The sequence below is a fragment of the Sapajus apella genome, unplaced genomic scaffold (genome assembly GCF_009761245.1).
Source record: "Sapajus apella isolate SASKATOON/1434 unplaced genomic scaffold, GSC_monkey_1.0 scaffold86, whole genome shotgun sequence".
Taxonomy (NCBI): domain Eukaryota; kingdom Metazoa; phylum Chordata; class Mammalia; order Primates; family Cebidae; genus Sapajus; species Sapajus apella.
The window spans coordinates 7,099,376-7,121,504 of record NW_022437026.1 but is presented as its reverse complement, the minus strand read 5'-3'; the positions used below and the strand labels follow the sequence as shown (position 1 = coordinate 7,121,504).

The window sequence follows — 22,129 nt, the reverse complement described above, 5'->3', positions numbered from 1 at the left end:
CTCTGCCTATGAGACTTTGAACTGTGGACTTTTGGGTTAATGCTGAAATGAGTTAATACTTTGAAGGACTGTTGGGAAGGCATGATTGGTTTTGAAATGTGAGGATGTGAGATTTGGAGGGGTCAGGGGTGGAATGATATGGTTTAGCTGTGTCCCCACCCAAATCTCAACTTGAGTTGTGTCAGCCAGAATTCCCATGTGTCATGGGAGGGACCCAGGGGGAGTTAACTGTATCCCCCTGGGGATACATGGGGGCTGGTCTTTCCCATGCTATTCTCCTGGTAGTGAATAAGTCTCATGAGATCTGATGGGTTTATCAGGGGTTTCCTCTTTTGCTTCTTCCTCATTCTCTTACTGCTTCCATGTAAGAAGTGCCTTCTCCATGATTCTGAGGCCTCCCCAACCATGTGGAGCTATAAGTTCAATTAAGCCTATTATTTTTCCCAGTCTCAGGTATGTTTTTATCAGCAGTGTGAAAATGGACTAATACAGTAGCCTTGGCAGAAGCATTGTGTGCAGGATAGGAGAACCCATATCCTGAGTAAGTGTTTAGTCCAGTGAAGACACACCTCTACCCTTCCCATGATGGGAGAGGTCCAATAAAATCAACCTGCCATCAGGTAGTTGGTTGATCATCCCCAGGAATGGTGCCATATTGAGGGCTCAGTGTTGGTCTCTGCTGATGGCAAATTGGGAACTCAGCAGTGTCTGTAGCCAGGCCAGCCTTGGTGAGTGGAAGTCCATGTTGCTGAGCCCATGCATAACCTCCATCTCTGCCACCATGGCCACTTTGTTCTTGGGCCCATTGGGTGATGACAGGGGTGGCTGGGGAAAGAGGCTGAGTGATGTCCACAGAATAAGTCATCCTATCCACTTGATTATTAAAGTCCTCCACTGCTGAGGCCACCCGTTGGTGAACACTGACATGGGATACAAATACCTTCACAGGTTTTGACCATTCAGAGAGGTCCACCCACATCCTCTTCCCCAGATTTTTTTGGCACCAGTTTTGCAATCATGCTTCTTCCAAATCCCTGACCATCCAGCCAAACCATTGGCTACAGCTCATGAATCAGTATATAATTGGACATCCGGCCATTTCTCCTTCCATGCAAAGTGCACAACCAGATGCATTGTTCAAAGTTCTGTCCACTGGGAAAATTTCCCTTCACCACTGTCCTTCAGGGATGTCCTAGGAAGGGGCTATAGTGCTGCAGCTGTCCACTTTTGGGTGGTGCCTGTATATCATGCAGAACCATCTGTGAACCAGGCCCTAGTCTTCTCTTCCTCTGTCAACTGGCCATAGGGGACTCCCCATGAGGCCACTGGTGCAGGCTGGGAAGAGAAGGCAGGGTGGCAGGACTGGAGACCACTTCCTCATGTAACTTACCTGTGCCTTCAGGACCTGCTTGAGTTCGATCACATATGTACCACTTCAAACTGATGATGAAATGCTGCTGTGTATGACCCACTTTATGGCTAGATGGGTCAGAAAGCACCCAGTTTATGGTAGGCAGTTCAGGTCACATGGTGGCTTGATGACCCATAGTCAAATGTTCAGCTTCCACCAAAGCCCAGTAACAGGTCAAGAGCTGTCTCTGAGAAAGAGAGTAGTTATCTGCAGAAGATGGCAGCACCTTGCTCCAAAATCCTAGAGGCCTGTGCTGTGTCTCAGTTGCCGAAGGCTCCTAACAGTATTCCTATCAGCCACGGACACCTCAAGCACTATTGGATCTGGTGGATCATGTGGCCCAAGTGGCAGAGCAGCTTGCACAGCAGCCTGGATCTGTTACAGAACCTCCTCCTGTTCTGGACCCCACTCAAAACTGGCAGCCTTTCGGGTCACTTGATAAATGCATTGAAGTAACACACCCATATGAGGAATGTGTTGCTTCCAAAATCCAAATAGGCCCACTAGGCATTGTGCTTCTTTCTTGGTTGTAGGAGGGGCTGAATGCAGCAGCTTATCCTTCACCTTAGAAGGAATATCTTGACAGGCCCCACACCACTGGACCTCTAGAAATTTTACTGAGGTAGAAGGTCCCTGAATTTTAGTCAGATTTATTTCCCATCCTCTGGCATGCAAATGTCTCACCAATAAGCCCAGTGTGTTTGCTACTTCTTGCTCACAGGATCCAATCAACATAATGTGATCAATATAATGGACCAGTGTGATATCTTGTGGGAGCCAAAAGCAATGAAGATCTCTCCAAATAAGATTATGACACAAAGCCGGAGACTTGATATACCCCTGAGGACAGTAAGAATATATTAATGGCCTTGCTTGCTGAAGGCAAATTGCTTCTGGTGGGCCTTATGAACAGGAATGGAGAAAAAGCTATTTGCCAAGTCAATGGCTGCATACCAGGTACCCGGAAATGTGTTAATTTGCTCAAGCAATAAAACCACATCTGGTACAGCAGCTGCAATTGAAGTCACCGCTTGGTTAAGCTAACAGTAATCCACTGTCATTCTCCAAGATCCATCTGTCTCCTGCACAGGCCAAATGGGAAAGTCGAATGGAGATGTGGTGGGAATCACCATCCCTGTGTCTTTCAAGTCCTTGATGGTGGCAATAATCTCTGCAATCCCTCCAGGGACTGTTTTGATTTACTCTTTGTCTAGGTAGAGGCAGTTCTAATGGCGTTCATTTGGCTTTTCCCATCATAATGTCCCCACTCTACCAGACAGGGAGCCAATTATGTGGGGGGTTCTGCCAGCTTCTAAGTATGTCTATGCCAATTATGCTTTCTGGCACTGGGGAAATGACCACAGAATGAGTCCAGGGACCCACTGGACCCACTGTAAGTCAGACCTGACCTAAAACTCCATCAATTACCTGACCTCCATAAGCCCCTACTTTAACTGGAGGATCACAGTGACGTTTTGGGTTCACTGGAATCAATATCAGCTCAGAGCCAGTGTCCAGTAGTCCCTGAAATGTCTGATCATTTCCCTTTTCCCAATGCACAATTACCCTGATAAAGGCTGGAGGTCTCCTTGGGTAAGAATGGGAGAAAGATTAACAGCAAAAATTGTGAGTAATATAGTGGGGTCCTTCCTCAAGGGGGCCCGGCCTCCCCTTCAGTCAAGGGGTTCTGGGTCTATAAACTGGCTTAAGTCTGGAAATTGATTGAGGGGTCATGATTCTAGTTTTTATAATACAAATTATAAAGTTCAAATTAGTCTTCTGTCTGTTCAACCTAGAAGTTTTCTGCTTATATAAATTAAATAGGAATGCAGTAGACTTCCTATCAGTTTTACCTCTAGGAACACCATGATTAATTAGCCAAAGCCAGAGCTCTACATGAGTCAGACTATTCTGATTGCTGCTTTGCCTTTGCTGTCCATTACGGTAGCTACGCCCACCTTGCCTTTGATGGTTGAGTGCTGCCACTTGGCCCCTGCCACCTCGGGATCCACTTATTCCCATTGTATTTAAAATTTGTAGTTGAGTGACTGTGGTTCCCACTGTTAGATCTGACATACAGAGAAGAGCAATTGCAGGGCCCTTCAAAGATCCAGGTGTTGCCCTCACAAATCTATTTCACAAGGCATTGGTCAAGGGTATATTTCTGTACTTCCGAGCTGGGTTGAGTATGTCTAAAGTGACTAATCCACTCCACCATCCCAATCTCCCTAAGCCTTTGGATCCCTTCTTCTACATTAAACCAAAGGAGATCAGGCATTTTCAGCTCACCACAGTGGGCCATGTTTTAATCCATATTTCAGCTAACCAAGCAAATAAACTATTAACTCCCTGAGCTGCAACATTAAATGCAGAATCCCTACTTAGTGGGCCCAGATTAATAAATTGAGCCTGATCCAACTCAATGTTCCTTCCACCATTATCCCACATCCATAATATCCATTCCCATGCCTATTATCCAGATGCCTGTTTATATAAATTAAAAAACTCAGGTAGTTCTTTTTGAGTGTAGTGCACCTCTTTATGGGTCACTCGCTTAACCTCACCTCTAGGGACCTGCCGGGACTTTAGTTATAGGTCTAGCAGCAAACAGCGGGGTTGGGGGTGGCTTCTGAGGAGAATCGACATTATCTTGCCTGGCAACTGCCTCAGGGGAGGCCATCACTGTTGACTCATTCTTTTTCAATCAGTGCCCTCACTTTAACAGTAGACACCTGGTGAGGCTGTGAATGCACCTTTCATTGCAGGTCAGCCACTTGCATGATAAGAGCTTGTGTTTCTTTTTCCACAATTTCAGCTCTCTTTCTCTACAGGATGCAAGACTGTCACTCAGCGCAATCTTAGCATGTTTGGGGCTCAGTGTCTGCTTCTGAAGCTGGGAGTGAGAGTTCCTTGGTTTCATCATTTCCTTTCATCACGTTGTCCACTGAACTTAGGAGCAACCGACCAGCTTCATTATGTCCCTTGGTTCTCCACATATAGTCAAAGGTATTATGTACAGAGTCGCTAACTCCTTGCCTCGCACAAGTGGTGAATCAGGAGTGGCAAATGCATTTATTTTGCATAACTCTCTAAACAGTTCATGCCTAGGACTGTCAGTGTTCTCTATACTATTAGAAGTAGAGTCCTTAGCATTTTGGGATCTAATTATATTAAGCATCCAATTCCAGAAACACCAATAAAAGAACTCCATTCTTAATATTCTTTTCCTTTAGAACTCCTCTGGTATCAAAATCTGTATTAGTCAGTGTTCTGTAGAGGGACAGAATTAATAGTATATATATAAGAGTTTATTGAGTATTAACTCACATGATCACATGTTCTCACAAGCTGAGGAGAAAGGAAAGCCAGCCTGAGAACTGGAGTCCGATGTGAGGGCAGGCAGGGTCCAGCACGGGAGAACGGTGTAGGCCAGTCTCGTCTTTTCACATTTTTCTGCCTGCTTTATATTGTAGCCACACTGGCAGCTGATTAGATTGTGCCCACCCAGATTAAGGGTGGGTCTGCCTCTCCCAGCCCACTAGCTCAAATGTTAATCTCCTTTGGCAACACTCCACACACACACACTCAGGATCGGTACTTTGCATCCTTTGATCCAGTCAAGTTGACACTCAGATTAACTATCACACCTTCCGTAGTTAATGTTTTTTTCCTTCTCAGGTTTCATCTTCCATAACTTCCTACATTCTTCCAAGCCTTCTTTACTGCACCTGCATCTTCTGATAGTTGTCGGAAGGTGCTGTTGACCTACTCAGCTGCTGTCCTTCTGTTTGTCCCTCATGTGACACATTTTATTTGATTTCTCTTTATTCTTCCATATTTTAGATGTTGTCAACTTCCAAGTTCCTTTGGCTTTTGGACTCTCTGTTTCCTCTATATAGATGACTTGCAACCATCTATTTTTGCTCCTGATTCACCAACTGCAGCCCCGCCTTTCCAACTGCTGGATGGATGCCTCCACTTAGATGTTCACCAGAACCTCAAAATCAGCATGTCCACTTGTCTCTCTCTCTCTCTCTCTTTCTCTCTCTCTCTCTCTTGCTCCTCTTCCTGTTCATGTGACCACTATCTTCTCTGTCTTTTCTCATGCTGTTTCCTTTGCCTGAATGTCCTGTCTATGTTTTTCCCCAATCTCAATGATGCCCATCCTCAGATCAAGCATCACTGTCCTCCAGATCCTCCCTTGAAGCCCTTTCCTTGGAACTCTTATCAAACTGAATCTCTTTCTTGCTTGTTTTCTATACCGATGGCTTAGACTCCTAAGGCAGTGGGTCCTTGAGGTGTTTCTGAGTCATCGTTTGTGCTCCAGTGCACCTGTCCGCCTGTCTCACACATTCTACTCAGTTGATTTGATTGAGTGGATAAATTTAAAAATGCCTCGCCTGCTGGTCCCACAGCAGTGGCTGGTCAGTTTCTGACTATGTGTGTTCATGGACAAATGACTTAACCTCTCTGCATCTCAGTTTACTTTTATATGAAGTGGGGATAATAATATCTATCTTTCAGAGTTTTTGTAAAGACTAAGTAAGTGGCTCTTGGCTTGTTTTGTAAAACTGGAAAGTCTCAAAAACAAAAGTTTATTCTGGGGGACAATCCTTGGGTTGTTGAAAGACCTCTAGAGACTAGAGGCCCTCTGTTTTAACACTGAAGTTTTTTACTGTGTTTGTGAGAATATGAGGGTTTTTGGTGATGTCTCAAAGTCAAATGTGAGGATTGTGTTGTTGTTGAGTTGCTTTTATACATTTTTCTTTCCTTTTTGACATTCAAAAAACATTTAATGAACACCTGCTATGTGTCAAATGATGTTATAGAAGTGGAGGGATGCCAAGCTGAATTTAGCGTAATTTCTACCCTTGAGGGGCTCTTAGTTTAGCCATGCAGACAGACGTGGAAACAGATTGTGATGAGGCAGTGTGGTAGGTGCTATAATAGAGACACATACAGAGTGCAGTTGGAACACAGGGGAGGAGGCAATCAATGTCCATGTGTATGTCTCTATATGTCTAAGTACCAATATAAATCATTGCTCCCAGGAAAGTTAGGTGTGTCGGGAGTGATCATCTCCAATTACAGATGGGCACAAAGAGGATACGTGGCATGTCCAGGGTTCCATCTTGAGTCAGAACTGAGTCTGGAACTTGGGTACCCTTGCTGTAATCTTATTTCTACTACCTTCGGGATGCTACTGACTAGGAGTGGAGTTAGGCTGAGTCTTTAGAGTCTGTTAATTTCTCAGGAGCCACTGAGGACTTACTAGCTTTGTAACAAGGGACATGTGACTGAACTTCTTCTCTGCTTCTCAGCAGAGGAGAACCACAAAGGTCAGCTTTCTAGTGGGTTGACTTCTGCCTATGAAGACCAAGTGCCCTCTAAGCTCTTTGGCCAACTTACCAATCTTATTTAGAATAATAAAAAAAAAATGAGGAACGTGATAACTCCATGAGGCCTCAAGATAATATGGAGCCCTGAGCCACAGGGTAAATTTAGATTTTATTGCCTTTCTTTCTAGCTTATAAGGGATGGAGGAGAAGCATGAGTGACTAGAATCAGCTTCTATTTCTCCAGAAGATTGTTTCTTCATTAAAAACAGAGAGAGAAAAAAAGGGAGAGTAGGGCCGGATTTGGAATTGTAGGTGTTTTCATTGATCCTTCACCCTTGAGATTATTTTTTATATGGTCATTTCTTTTGCAACCAACTTACAAAGCTTTATTCCCTTTGCTATTGTACCCAATTTAAATATTAGAAAATGGAAAAGATATACTAAAGATATTAACAACTCGGAAACATTCCTATTGATCTGATAATGTCACTGTTTTCTTTGTAGACAATACATCTTTATTGAATGCCCACTTTTGCAAAGCTTTAACCTATATACAAGTAGTATTTATTGATATATTTGTATCCTTGCCTTGTTCCACAAAATTTCTGGGTTGGCTTACAGGAAAAATAATAAGACAACATAGTATAAAAAATAAATTGAAAAATAAGAACCAGAGAAAATAAATTAAAATAGAATGTCAAAACTAGGACGAAGAAAATAGAACACATATTAAAAACCACATGTCCTCTAGTTTCTGCAGTTGAGCTGCAGATTTAACCTTGAAACATAGTGAAAGGGAAATACGGTCACGGGTGTAGCTCTTGCTTTCTATAGCAATATCTTTCTGTACAGACATCTTTCTAAAATCTATCACACAATTCCCTGTTTGCTTATGTAGAAGATGTCTGCATATATTCTCCACATAAAAGCATATGGAACCTTTTCTGGATGATTCAAGATCATCATTAAGGACATAATGATTTTCATGTTCTCTCAAGAATTATCAAAGCATTATTAGGATTGTTTGCCCCACAGTGACCTGGTTTTGTGAATTCTTGACTCTGGTAACCTCCTTCCCTGAGTTTTGCTGTCTCAGTTTTGCTTTGCAGTTTGAGGGACAGAAAAATAAGCTCATTAGTGTTTTGGGTAAAGGGAACATAAAATGCATGGCAGGAGGGTCTGAAGGATTCTGCTGCGGAAAAGGGACATCACATTAGAAAGTAGATTTAATCAGATCTACTTTAGCTGCTCATTAATTTTTTTGTTTCTGAGTTTTCTGTTGTGAGAGCTGAGATAACCAGATTAGAGGCCTCTTACACATGAGGTGTTACTGTTACCAAAGTAACATGACTCCTTGCATGCGTGCAGTTGTGTGTTTTTCAAAACACTTCACTTGTTATCTCATTCGATCCTTTAAACTGCCATGCAAAGTAGCTTCAGCAGATATTAGTTAACTTCACAACAGAGAGATTAACTGACACACTCCCAGTTAGAACTTTGGAGTTGGATTTAGAACTTAGGTTTCTTGGCTCTTCCTCATTGTTTTTAAACTCATTTAATTAGTAAATGGATAAAGCTATTGGGAAAACTGTCCCAGAAGATGTGGAAGTTGAGCCCTTCCCAATGTAACATCCATTCACTCATTTGACACATGTTTACTGAGCACCTACTATGCAACATTCATGTTCTGGACCTGGGGAATGGAGTAGTGAATCCAATAGACACAAATTCCTGCCCTTAAGGGGCTTACAGTCTAGTTATAGAAGACAGAAAATAAACCAAGAAGTGACTGCAATGGATAAGATGTCAGGTAGGGTTAAGGGTCAGGAGAAAGAATGAAGCAAACTAAGGAGATGAAAATGAGTGAGAGTGAGAAGGTGTTTTAAATAGAGTAGTCAGAGAAGGCCTTCCTGATGTAATATTTGAGGAAAACAGGGAGCAAACCACATGGCTGTGAGAAGACAGATACATGCAAGGAAAGCAAATAACACAGAAGACATGGTGGGAGCAATTCCAGGGAATCAGTTAGGATCCTCATAGGAACAAATAGCAGACCCCAATTAGGGTAATCCAAGGTGGGCATACGTACAGAGAAACTGTTCACAAAGGGACAGACAGGGAGTTGGGGAATGCCAGGGACGGCATTGTAACCTGGAGTTAACAATAGTAGAACTCTTACCACCCCTAGACCCACGGAGAGAAGGTCACTGCAACATGGAATTGGGTAGAGGAGGCGGCCTTGAGCACTTGGCTATTTAGCCAGAAGGCCAGGGATCTCAATACTGCTGATGGCAGGAGGAAGCCAGAGAGCACAGCGGCCTGTTCATGGCACATAGTGGAGAGTAGAGAGTGTATCTGGAAGGGGAGGATGGAGGATAGGCACATGCCTGGCAAGGCTGGAGGAGTGGGTGTCAGTTCCAACTCTGGGATGAACAAGTTGTAAAACTTCGGTCCAGCCATGTTCCCTGTCTGAGCCTGTTCCTCCCCTCATAAAACAAATGGGGCCTCTCAGTGCTCTCTAAGCTTCTTTCTGGCTCTAACATTTCCCAGACTCTGTGATTCAAAGGAGCCACATGATCTCCTGTACATATGAGCCAATGAGGCCCAGGGAGGGGAATAGCTTTCCTGAAAGTTCACAGAGAGTGGGTACCAGGGCTGTGGTCAGGACTTGGGGTTACGTGATGTCCGTGGGCCTCAGAGAGTTTGGGAGCAGACAGTTACAGTGAAAGGGAAGATGAGGACAAGGAGTATCCAGAGCAATTGGTGAGGCTGCTTGGAAAATGTTTGTAGTCCTATAGCAATTCTTTGCACGTGATTATGAGCGACGTGGCTCAGGTGTGGTTGCAGGCAATTGGCATCAGAATCACCTGGCGTGCTTGCTAAAACCCTGGCAGTCCAGGTCCTATGCCACATTTGCTGAATCAGCATCTGCAGGGGGAAGGTCTAAATATCTGAATTTTTAATAATCTGCCCAAGTAATATTTAGGAACGCTAGATTGAACAAAAGCAAAAGATAAAAATAAAGATAGGGTGCACTGTTGTAGGCTTATTGCAAAGTTCTCTGCCTCCTGCCTCTTGGGGATTTGATCACTGTGGTTCTGACGACCCAAAGATAACCAAGTCTATCTGTGAAGGGCCTAATTTTTATTTTTCTAATATTATATGAACATTTGGCATTCAGTCCCTTTTAATGTCCTAGCCACCAGCTAGGTCTCTGGAACTTCTTTCCTTTCTTCTCTTTTTCTTCCTTCCCTCCCTCCCCCCCCTTTCTTTCTTTCTTTCTTTCTTTCTTTCTTTCTTTCTTTCCTTCCTTCCTTCCTTCCTTCCCTCCCTCCTTTGCTCCCTCCCTTTCTTCCTCTCCTTTTTTCTTTCCCCTGCCCTTCCCTCCCCTCTCTTTCCTTCCCCTTCCCTTCCCTCCCCTGCCCTGCCCTGCCCTGCCCTGCCCTGCCCTGCCCTGCCCTGTGCTATTTTCTTTGCCCTTCCCCTCCCTTACTCTCCCCTTCCTTTCCCTTTCTCTTTTTTGGGGGGTCGTGTTTAAAATTAGTATACAAAGACAAAGCAAGAGGAGTTGACCTTGGAAAAGTATGGGTGGACTTTTAGAATTCTTCCATAACCTCAAGAGGAACAACTCATCCTTTCCCTCTGTTTTCTCTCTTATTTACCCCTGGAAATGGGAGATTATGGATTGATGTCCACCACATGCAGAGACTGAAAATATCTGTGAGTTTGGGTTCTGCGTGGTGGTGGAAGTGTGTGAGTGATCATAAACTTGGTCCAGCCCATGATGCCTCCTTAATCAATGTCATGTTTTCTAAGGTCAGTTGTCAGGGCCCTGGGAGTTGACTCTACCATCCAATGACTTTTAAGTGCACTTTACCGTGGAAAGAAACCCAAGCCCCGTTGACCATATCAGAGGAAGGTAAATGCCTTTCTTGCTCCTTCACATGAAAGTTATTGTTGCTTTTTCACAAAAATTACAGGTTGATGGAACTATACTTTCATGGACATCTTGGTGTCAGAGCCTTTAAACAAATGTATGCTTTGGGCACCTCCCCTCCCCACTCAGGAGACGATGTCTTAATTATTTTGACTGAAGCCAGGCCGTGTTGTATGTTGTAAACATCTGGTTTATCATTCATCCAGCTGAACTGGTTTACATTTTCTTAGAAGAAAAGGCTTGGGATTAAAGGCATTTAAGTAATTAAGCACACGTCAAGACAATTTGGTGATGGGTAAATATAGTCTCTGTTAAACGCACCGTCTGGGAGCTCTGGTTTAGATTTACGTCCGGCTGGAGTGCAGGGATGAAAGCACAGTGCCGGGTGGACTGGGCCCTGTTCTGGGGAGAATAAAAACCAAATGGGTTTTCAGGAATATGGCACCATTCCTCTAAGTACCTGTCCCAGTGGATAAAAGTTTCCTTTGAGTTTGGCCTGGAGGGAATAGCACTGCAGTCCCTGTCACCCAGCAGCACTTGTAGATTTAATGAGATCTCTGTGGGAGGCAGACCATAAACTTCTGTGGTTTGGTTGTTCCTCTGTGTCCAGGAAACCAGAGATGTCGATGAGACTCAATGAGCGGTCTCAGGCTTTGTACGACGAGTGTGTGTTTTCAGGTACCAGTCCTGGGTTCTGAGCCCGCCCTGGTCATGTTTCTCGGCCCTGCCCCTGTGGATGTGGGACAGTGTTGCTAGGCCTGGTGATGTCAGGCTGCACAGACGTGTGGTCCATGCTGGGCAGGGAGGAAGCATGAGCCTTTTCCTTTGGAGGTTTCTAGTTCTAAGCACCAGGCATGAAGGAACTAGTGATTTGAAGGACCTGGTGATTTGTCGACTTCGGGGATCAGTGAGGGGCTCCTTAGGGGCTATACTTTGTTTGAGCTGGGACTTCATTCCTCTTAAGGGAACCAGGGAAAGGGAAATGTCCTCAGCGCTTTCTCCTTCTCACTGTCCCCCATCCTGGGAGCAATAGGACAAATGTTTGGGCCTCTCTGTCTCTCCCTGGGTCTAGAGCTGAGGGGAAAGAATATACATGCAATCCTGAAGAAGAAAGCTTTGCCATTATGGCCAGATGGATGGCACATGATGGAACCAATTAGCCCATTTTTGCTGAAAAGAAAGAAAAAAAAAAACCCAGAATTTCAATTTTCAAAGCAGGGACTCTTTTTTAAAAACGTTTGATTATTTTCTTCTTCATTCAAACTGATTTCCATGCTTGTTTGGGGGTAGAATCTTGGTTTCTGAAGTTTGTGGGTGAACCGGGAGGTCAAAGCAATCCCTATTGTTGGGTAAAGTTGTGGATGGATGCTTACTTTTCAACGCGCCTCTCCCTCCCCAGTCCCCCTTTAACGTACATTCTCCCCCCTTTCCCAGCAGCCACTGATTGGGATCGCCCATGGAATCCCACCTGAAAAGTAGGAGGTACGCGGCTAGAGGGAACAGAGAAACACCAGTTGTAGCATTTTGGGGGCTCTGGTTATCTGAGTTAGGATAACTCTGGTTTTATAACTTGAATCTTTGCCCTAGAGCAAAGGACCTCTTACCTTGACTTTCTGTCTTAGGAGGCAGAAAAATCAGCGGGAGTTTAAAAGTTTCTTCATGAGCATAGGATGCTTAACCGATCAGTGAGGCAGGCGTTGAATAAGAAGGGTGCTAAGATAACTGCAGCCTAGGCCGGTGACTGGCTGTTAGGGCTGCCATCCCTTCTGTGTTTCCAACTGGGAGCTCAGTGCCGTGAGACACGCAGGTGAGAGCAGTGTCCTCTGACCCAGGTCAGGCCTCTGGGGAACACAAAATGCTGAGCAAACCTCATCCCAGAAGTGAAGCAAGCAGCTGCCCACTTCCGGCTGCACGGTGCCCAGGAAGCTTTATTTGAGATTAGGGTTAGAGCACATAGCTTTCGTGTCCCAATAACTCGACACATTTCTGAGGATCTGGCAACTCCAGGCGTTCAGGTTGTCGGTCTAATGGTCTAATGCTTCCAGACACTCGACTACTGTGCAAAGCCAAGCTGAGACTTAGCAGAAGAGCTAAGTAGGTGAAACACCTGCTGGACTTTTTCATGGAGTTTGGGGACTGTCTTCAGGGTACACAGAGCTGCCGCGGCAAGCATGGGGTGTGACTATAGGGACTGGGTGGGGTGCGTTCTGGGGTGCAGTCTAGCTGGGGCCCTACCCGCCTGTGATGCTTCAGCCTCTATCCATGCCGACAGCACTTTGTAGCTTTTAACTATAAATTCCCACAAACTCCCCTCCCGGCTTGAGACTCCTCCCTTTGATTATGGTAGGGTGGCTTCACATTGCTGTGGTTATGGCTCTTGAACTGATTAATGATGCTCAGAGTGAAATTGCAGTCTTGTGAGTCAGACAGATCTGCAGCTCAGCGAACCTCGAGGGCACGCTTCCCCCATCTGCACTCCCTTTCCCCACCCTCTGCTCCTCTCACCCCGCAAAGTTATTTCTCATGTTTTATGTGCATGCCAAGGAGGAAACTTAAAATCAGGAAAGGACTGGCCCTTTGGTGATGCAGCAGTACCAAAACGCTAAGCTTTCAACTCATTGGAAGAGCAGCCACTTCTACCGGGCACCCCCGGCAGCCTCCCTCGGGCCTCCGCTCCCACGAGGGGCCCAGAGAATAGTCTTTGTGCCATCCTATGCCCTGGAACTGTGGCAAATAGGGGCGAGGTTTGAGGAAGAGGAGGCTGATGGCAGGGAGAGGATTGTCTGAGATCCTCTGCGGTCTCTGAGCATGTGGGTGGGGCATTGGGTACGAGCGGGAGGTGGAAAGCCATGAATTTTAATGAGTAAATGTTGTCTAGATTTGTTATCCAACCTCGGCGTTTATTCAGAGCCATGCAAATGCAGATTTCTTAGCATTTGGACATCATACATCTTTCCCTCCAAAACCAATTATCTCCTCATCTCACTGCAGTCTACAGTCTCTTTGGAAAGAATGGTTCAGGGCAGAAAGTAAGTGCGAGACAAGGGAAATCATTGTGTACCAGAAACTCCCCCTCTCCTCCCCCTCCATGATTAAATGTGGATCCTCGTATGGCGGGATCCTTGGTACTATGAGTTGGTGAGACATAATCCCTCCCATCTGGAAGCCAGCGACCCAGGACAGACCATCCCGACTCAGACAGAACACACAGACCACTTTATAGTCTCTGAATAAAACCAAGAATGAAACAAGTAAATGACGACGACTTTAGGCTGCGCAGAAGCGTCTCTGTTGTGAGTGCAATGGAGTTGGAGGGACAGAGCCATTTGTTCATTTCACATTTGTTTAGTAGGGTCTGCTATGTGCAAGTGGTGTGAGACACTGTTGGAATTGAAACATAAATCCATGGTACAGTTTTCAAACTTTTTGGTCTCAGGGTAACTTCACACTTTTTAAAATTATTGGGAACACCCAAAGGGTGTTTGTGTGGCTATATCAACCAATGTTTACTGTATGAGAAGTTAAGGCTGAGAAATTGTGAAAGTACAAGAATACACAAACACACGTGCCATTAGCGATGGGGGATGATGTCAGCACACGCCACTATGCACTTGTGAGAGAAGAGAAAGCAAATAAGGTCTTCTTAGTGCGATTAGAAAACTGGTTTTGCTTCCAGGAACCCCCTGAAAGGCTCATGAGGACTTCCAGGGTTCCCCAGACCACATTTTGAGAACCGCTGCCCTACTGCTTCCTGCCCACCTCAGGGATGTTATGGTCCAGGCGACAGATCAGTCACAGCCAGCACGGCCTTGTGAAACAGCAGGAAGGAGCTCAAAGTGCAGTCGGATGCTCTCACACATACTTTTATAGATCATGATTAAAATTATCCATATCACCATTCCTATGCTGCCGTGGAGCACAGAGATTCTCACCTGATGGTCGTGGTGGTGGAAGGTTATTGGACTGGAATGATTGGAATCTTTGAAGATAGGAGGAATGTGAACTCTGAGATAGCATATTTGATATTAGAACATCATTTTGTATTTAGGGAATGAAAAAATACTGCTCTTATACTAAGAACCAGAGCTTGACAAAGAGTTCTAGCCTGGAGGACGTAGAGGACGATGCAGTGATTCTCAGCTGGGGGGCGAGTGAGAGCTTAATCTTGATCAAAAAACAAGGGTTAAGTTGAGAAACTCCTGCCCTGGAGTTACTATTTTCATCTTCCTTTCTTTTCTTCCATAGGTATTAACTCTCTGATCGCAAACAATGTCTATGAGGCTGCCTACCCTCTTCATGATGTAAGTACTATTTTCATCAGCATGCTCTCTGTAGCCTGCAGAAGTTGAAAACCGCAACTTTTCAGTGGCAATGAAATGGGTGAATACCTGCAGGGTGAGGCAGGAGCGAATCATGACATTAAAATATCTAGGCTGCCCCTGGACCGCTCACTGCTGACAGTTATCCCCAGTTTGAGTTTTCCCAGTCATCTCAAGCTGTCTCACCAATGATTTCCCCAGATGACAAAATAAACTAGGCTTTGTTTGAGCTTTCCCAGTACTCCCTGGCTTTCTTTTTAGCAAAAGTGTGACTGTACAGATGTGGCATAAAGGGAGAAGATGTTGGTGAGGGTGGTGGATGGTGGTGAAACTAACAGGCCTGGGTAATCCCTAACTTGGACTGTCAGACCCATAGCTGCCTGCAAGTGAAATTTTGTATGTGAGGATTTTGTGCAGATGTGAAATTCCTCTTTAACATGCAGGTACATATTAATATAAGACTATTATTTAAAAAAACATGGACACGGGGAGGGGAGCATCACACACTGAGGTCTGTGGGGAGGAACTAGAGGAGGGACAGTGAGGGGTGGGGAGTTAGGGAGGTATAACACGGGGAGAAATGCCAGATATAGGTGATGGGGAGGAAGGCAGCAAACCACATTGCCATGTATGTACCTATGCAACAATCCTGCATATTCTTCACATGTACCCCAAAACTTAAAACGCAATTAAAAAAAAACTTTTGAAGAAAATCTCTCAAAATTCCTTGTACAATGGTTTGGTTAAAGTAAAGAAAGCAGAATGACTGTAATGAAAGCTTTCCTTGACTGGAGATGTTGTTATGAACATCCCGTGATACAACGCAATGATATTCTTCAAGATAATTTATGAGAATGTAACTGGTCCTTGAACTAAATGCTCCATGGCTTCACTTCATCAGGCTTGTCAGATCTTGGGCACCTGCCATGCAGCAGTGCCATTTGAGCCTGCTGAGGTGGGGATCCCTGAATTTTTCGGATGGGAATCTTCTCATTCCTGACGTATTTGCAGTGGCATATGCACTGCTAAGTTCTGCAGTTGTGGACAGAGTGAGCATTCATGGCCGGGTGATTTTCACGTGATGGGCTAACCCATTTAAAGTCTGGAGTGCTGCCATTGCATTGCTACGAGGGGCATAGGCTGATCTCTGAAGGGCATGAGGGGGCGCATCTTTGTGTGAGAAGTTATCCCAGGAAACATGGCAAGTGTTGGTGGCGAAGAAACTGGAATATCAGCTCCTTAGCATGCCATGCTTTCGACCTTCCTTATATGGGAATGCAAATAAAAGCAATGATATTAGAAAATAAAAAAGGAAATCCTTTCTCCTTTGGCACCTGTTTTTGGTAGTTTCATTGGCTTAATCCAGCGTCCCTTTTTCCCACACAGGGTGAATACGACAGTCCAGAGGATGATATGAATGACAGGAAGGTAAGCCTGCCTCACACAGCATCCAGAGCTTTGGGCATGCAAGACCACGGGGTGGGGGGTGGTGGTGTGGAAGTGGCTAGAAGGGTCTTAGAAGTGTTCTATGTACCTGCTTGTCTACTTTCCAACTGTTTTTCCAGGTCCCCTCTTTCCCCCACCCAGGTATTTGGAAATGTGAGGTTGGTTGCCACTGCATTTAGTGCCTGGAGAGCCACAATGTCAACTGTCCTGAAATATACCCAGTGGCTCCCCCACCCACAGTTCTCATCCCACCTTCCCATGGCAAGAGAGCATCAGTTGAGAAACACTGGCTGTCCAAATTCCTTAACCGATGAATGCAGAGACGGAGACACAGAGAGGCTGAGCACTTGCCTGAGATCACACTGCCACAGGGAACAGAGAGGGGGCTCCGAACACCTTTAGCCCTCAAATCCAGGGTCCTTGCTTAAAACATGTGTTGATCCATGCCATTATAGCTTTTGGAGAGTCAATTTTAGGTGACTCTTCTTTTCTTTCAGGCAGGCAAGTGGAGTATAGCCACTCCCTAATTATAGGTGCGCAATCTGAGTGTGAGGGAGCCTCAGTTGTGTTTTGTAGTTCAAGAAGCTAGGAATTGGAGGTTATGGTTAGGGAAAGGAAAATGGTCCCAACCTCTTTAGTGGGGATGCATCCACGATCCCCTCATGCAATCCTCCTGCTGGCTTCTCCCCACCTTCAGCAACTGTAGTGAGCAGAGAAGGGTGGGCAATGGTGGGAGGGATGAAGAGCTGAAGCTGAAGGAGCTTCCCTCCCCCACTCTGTTGTCTGGAAAATCATTCATGTCCCAAGTTGCCTTTCGAGCAGGCTTCTTTTTATCCTGCCTATTAGTCCCTGTTATGAAGTGTTAAGTATTAAAAACATAAAAGGTCCTTTCCAGAAATACTGCGGTGATTGCTTACACATGTCCCCTCTCTGTGGGCCCAGGGAATCTGCTGCAGTATTGCCATGTCTTAACCTCATCTGTTTTCTATCCGATGCTAATAGTCTCGGTGTTTAATTTCCTGAAAAGTCCAGCATCAGATTTAAAGGAAAAGGAGGAATCATGTCTCCCCACATCTCACCTCTCTCACCCAACCATTTTCTGTCCTCCCACTTTCTAATTTTTCCTTCCTTCCCTTTAAATGGTGATCACCATCCATTGCCCACCTAAGAAAACTCCTGCTGGGTGGTGGTGACCCCGGCCTATGTAGGAACATTATGGAGACCAGGAACATACCCCAACTCATAGAGTCACCAGTCAGCCTTGTTACCTGCACTAACAGAAGAAGCAAATTGTGGACTATTTATGATATGTATGTTGTAGATATAAAAAATATGTATTTGTCTTTGGAAATATATTAGATTGCTGTTAACCACAGAATGCCTTTTAACATAAAATTTTCTCTTCGAAAAATGTCTCTCTTCAGCTGATATAATGAAGTCAGGGTTCGCTCCATCTGGTAGAATAGGTGGGAACTAGGAGGCAGGGAGATCCCAGCTAGGATGGAATTGCATCTCCGTGGATAACTCCCAAAGTTGATGTCAGAAAGATGCTTTGTGAAGGTGAACAACTCTTTGAAGGACAAGGTGACCCTTTCTCATGGCCTTTCCTTGGGCTTGCTGGTCAGTCTTGGCGTCCTTACCTGCAGAAGGCAGGGCCATGGTTAGGAAAGTGAGCTTTGCCTTGATGGGGCCCGAGAGAAGCCAGGAGGAAGAGTGCCAGCCTTTTGCTGTCCATCTGAGTTGAGAAGTTGATCCCTAGCCAGCAGAGGAGACTGGTTTTAATGTCCGTGAATGTTTGTGACATCAGGACTAAAATCTTAGTGTCCGAATCCCAGCTAGTGCTGCATGGTCATGTTGACACAGCTTCTTCTGTTCAGCAAGAGGGATTCCCAGGACAAGGCTGGATTTGTTTCCGTAGTTTCAGTGGTATGTGGGTGGTGCCTACAATGTACCCTGAAGGAGAAAGAGCAAAAACGCACAAATGTGTGCTGCATATTTATTTGTTTTCATTATAATATAACTGTCAAGTGTTCTTTGAGGTGGTTGCAGGAAGCCATTTGCTTAGGTGTAAGGGAGGACTCTCTGAATTTGGAGCTGAAGGATGTGGAAAAGGCTTGGGAGCCGCAGTGTAGGGTGGCCTCTCTGGGGCCTCTAGGTATGATCTGCCGTGGTGTCCTAGCCTGCTCACCCTGCCAGCACCTGGATGTTCTTCTGCACTCTTCCTGGAGATTTGTGGCTGTTCCCATGATCTCCCCAAGGCCCAGGCTCATTGCAGCCAAATTCTAGGCAAGTCTTGAGGCCCTGGAGAATGCCAGTCTCCCTCTCCTGAAGCTCAGCTGGTGCTATTATGCGGTCTCCATGACTCAGCCCCCGATAGGAGCTGGAAGTCTCTTTCTCTTCCCTCCTGGAGGGTCATTAAGAAGAGGCTTCCTCCCTCTTTAGAACAAGGGTTTCCTGCCTTCCTAGAAGCAAGGGCAACCGGAAGAGGGAGGAGCCTGGGGGTAGATGGGTCCCTCCTGGCTTCCAGCAGCTGCCTAGTTTTCCATTTGCCAAAGCTGCCTAGTGTTTTGGAGGTTCCCAGAGAAGTGGCTGTTACCATCTGCTCAGGGCTGCCCAGCTCCCCCTGGCTCTCTGGGGCTTCTTCACTTACTCACAGGGGAGAACCAAAAGTAGTCCTTTGGACTGTGACTTCCTTTAGCATTCTAGAAACACTTAGTCCTGGATTTCCCAGCCTTTGCAGGCGGCTGTCTTCCCTAGTGGATAGTGAGGAGAGATTCAGTCCTGCATTTTAAAACTTGCAAGAAAGGTACTTTTCTTCTTGGTTTCACCTGAGGATTCATTTTGCCGTGCCGCACGACCTTCATGTTCCTGTAAGGAGAAGCTGAGACCTAGAGAGGTGGTGTTGCTTGTTCAAACGGCTTAGGGTAGGGTCTGGGAGTAGCGTCCAAATCTCTTCCATTCAGGCTGCCCCTGTCCCTTAAATGCCTCCAAGGGGGCTACAGTGTCTTTCTGCCTGTCTCAGGTCTAGCTGCTCTCTGAGGAGCCTGTGGCCTCAGAGAGGCCCACGAGTCCCAAACGCCTTGATGTTCTCCATCACTGCAAAGATTGTTGCAAAAAGGTTTTAACGCTTGAGTTCCTTTACAGTCTCATGAAATCCTTAAATTGATGACCTCGGTCAAATGTGGTCCCTGGGGAGCCAAACTGGCTGCTTCTAGGCTCTGATCCATCATGTGGGATCGTTCCTGCTGTGAAGGCCTGGGGCAGACAGACACATCTGGAATGACATCCAGGGCTCTGGAATCAGGCGCTGTCCATTAAGAAGGAGCTGTAGTCTCTCCCTGGCTTATTTGCTGGCTTGGCCAGTTGATGAAGAGAGGACACGGTGAACCTCTAAGGGAGAAAGTGGATTTGCTATAAGCTATATTAGAAGGCTCCAGACTCTACCGGTTTAGAGGGACTGTTATGTATTTCCATGGTTCTCCCTCCACGCTTTACTCACACCATGCTGGTCCTTACGAGGCAGGACTCCAGAGTGCGTCTCCCTTCACCCTGACTGCTGGTCCCTTCTGGAACTCAGCACAATCCATGTGCCCTTAACCATGCTACGTGTGACCAAACCTTCTTAAAGATTGGGAAGGGTCTACAGCATCCCCCCCACCTCCTGCAGGTGGCAGAAGGCCTGTGAGCTGGCCTGGGCATCCAGGCATGATTGCTGCACTGCCTCCCAGCTTTGGTGCTCTGTCACTCCCTCCAACTCCCTGTGTCAGGGTCTGCCTGATCACCACCTCCTCCGTATGCTTCTAGCTCTTCTGCATCAAGCCCAGGTAGTTCTCTTGGCTCCTCCTCATCTGTATCCACAAGCAATGGATATAGCTTTGTGCTTAGAAGAGACCATGGTGAGAGAGGGGCTTTCTAGAAGTCTCTTTCAGCAGGTCTGGGATTCAACCAGGGAAAAGGCTTAGGAGGTCAGCTCTCAGTTGGGGCCACACTGGATTCTTGGAACATTTTTAGTTTTTTTGCTCCAGGGCAATGGCAGATAGGTGGCCTCAGGCTCAGGTTTTGGCTGGACGCAGGACTTGGGGAGGGATTTGCTCTGGAGGTTAGAGCCTATGAGGCAGACAGTGACGTCCCACAGCTCTCGAGGGGTGCCCTGCCTGCATCTCCTGATGCAAGCTTGTCTCCCTTGGGGCCACAAATGATGTCACTGTGACAGCCAGGTGCTGGAGAGCCCAGGGTTTGCCCTCAAGGGAGGGAGACAAAACGCAGGCAGTAGGAGCACCCAAGCCATGGGAGGAGGAGAGGTACTAATGACAACAAGATGAGGTTGGCCACTACCCTGGAGTGAGCAGCAGCAGTGCTCATGAATTCAGATGTCCCGTTACCTCCATGCACTGAATAACCCCTTTTTGTATCTGGGTTTCCTCCATTGCAAGCGGTGGTGACTGCTGGTGCAGTGGGCCCCTTCAGGGCCCGTCTAGTTTCTGGTCCTGTTTTGTAGTTGTTGGGAGACATTGTGACAATAAAAGTTCATCGCCCTTAAGTAAGAATGCTGGTTCTCATTTCCATTTTAATAACATGTCTTTAAAGATTCTTAGGTAAACAGGATGGCTTCCTGTGGGGCTGATGTCCAGATGGGCATCTGAAGTACGTGATCAGAGTAGGTTCTCCTCGATAGATTTCCTTGTGAATTGTGTGTGATGTGATAGGAGCATAAAGAATGTAACAAAATAGTAGCTGTATTATGAATCTGTCAATTCTTGGCATATAATTTGATAGAGTGCAGTATTGATTCCGCATGGGTACGTAGATGAGGTCTAATGATGATCCCTTACTGAATGATTTTATTTACTGGGATTGACACACAGGTTTAGTGAGACACATGCTAGTTCTGCTAAAGTTGCTGCAGAAATATTCCAAGATGGCCTGGTGTGTTTGTTGCAGTTTCCCTTCTTAATCTCTTGTGTGTGTTTTCCACTGAGGTTTTGCGCCCACCCCTCCCCTGGAGCCACTCTCGTCAAGGTGATCAGTGACCTCAAAGCCACTGAGTCCAGTGGCCACCGCTCATCTGACCCGACCCAGTAGCAACTTTTGACATAGATTGTCGTCTTCTTTTCTTTGAAACCCTTTCTCCCCTTGGCTTCCGGAACACACTTCTGGTTCTCCTCCACGCCACTGGCCGCTCCTTCTGTCTCCTTCACTGTTCTTTGTCACCCTCTCGATCTCTAAATGGTGGCATGCCCAGGGCCCAGACCTTGGGCCTCTTCTATAGTCACTGTCTCTTCCTTGGCGATAGCAGCCATCATTTAATGACTTTATAAATTGTCTCCTCTTCAATAACTCCCAAATGTGTAGGACTCTTCTTTCAACTTCAGATTTTTATATCCAGCTGCTCACCGTGCCCCTGAACATCCAAAGAACATTTAAAAAATCTGCACCCCCAACTGAGCTCTTGATTGCACCCCCCATAACCTGTCCTTCCCATAGTCTTTCTCATTTTAGTAAAAGGCATCACCATGACTCAGTGGCTCAGGCCAAGTTCTTATTTCCTCTCATCCCACATCCAATCCAACACTTAGAAGCTTTACCTTTAAAATCTAAGCAGAATCACCTCGTTCTTATTATATCTGCTGCTGCTCCCATGGTGCAAGCCATCATCACCTCCTCCCTGACCATTCCA

At 45.9% G+C, this 22,129-nt stretch overlaps 1 protein-coding gene across 2 annotated transcripts in view; it reads left to right on the top strand.

Moving 5' to 3' along the window:
• ANO2 (anoctamin 2) overlaps positions 1-22,129 on the top strand; it is a 391,299-nt gene that overhangs the window by 130,729 nt on the left and 238,441 nt on the right. For both annotated transcript variants that reach the window (XM_032254535.1, XM_032254534.1), the window contains exons 8-9: positions 14,933-14,988; positions 16,393-16,434. In XM_032254535.1, coding sequence (XP_032110426.1) covers positions 14,933-14,988; positions 16,393-16,434 — 98 coding nt within the window. The remainder of the gene's footprint in view (positions 1-14,932; positions 14,989-16,392; positions 16,435-22,129) is intronic.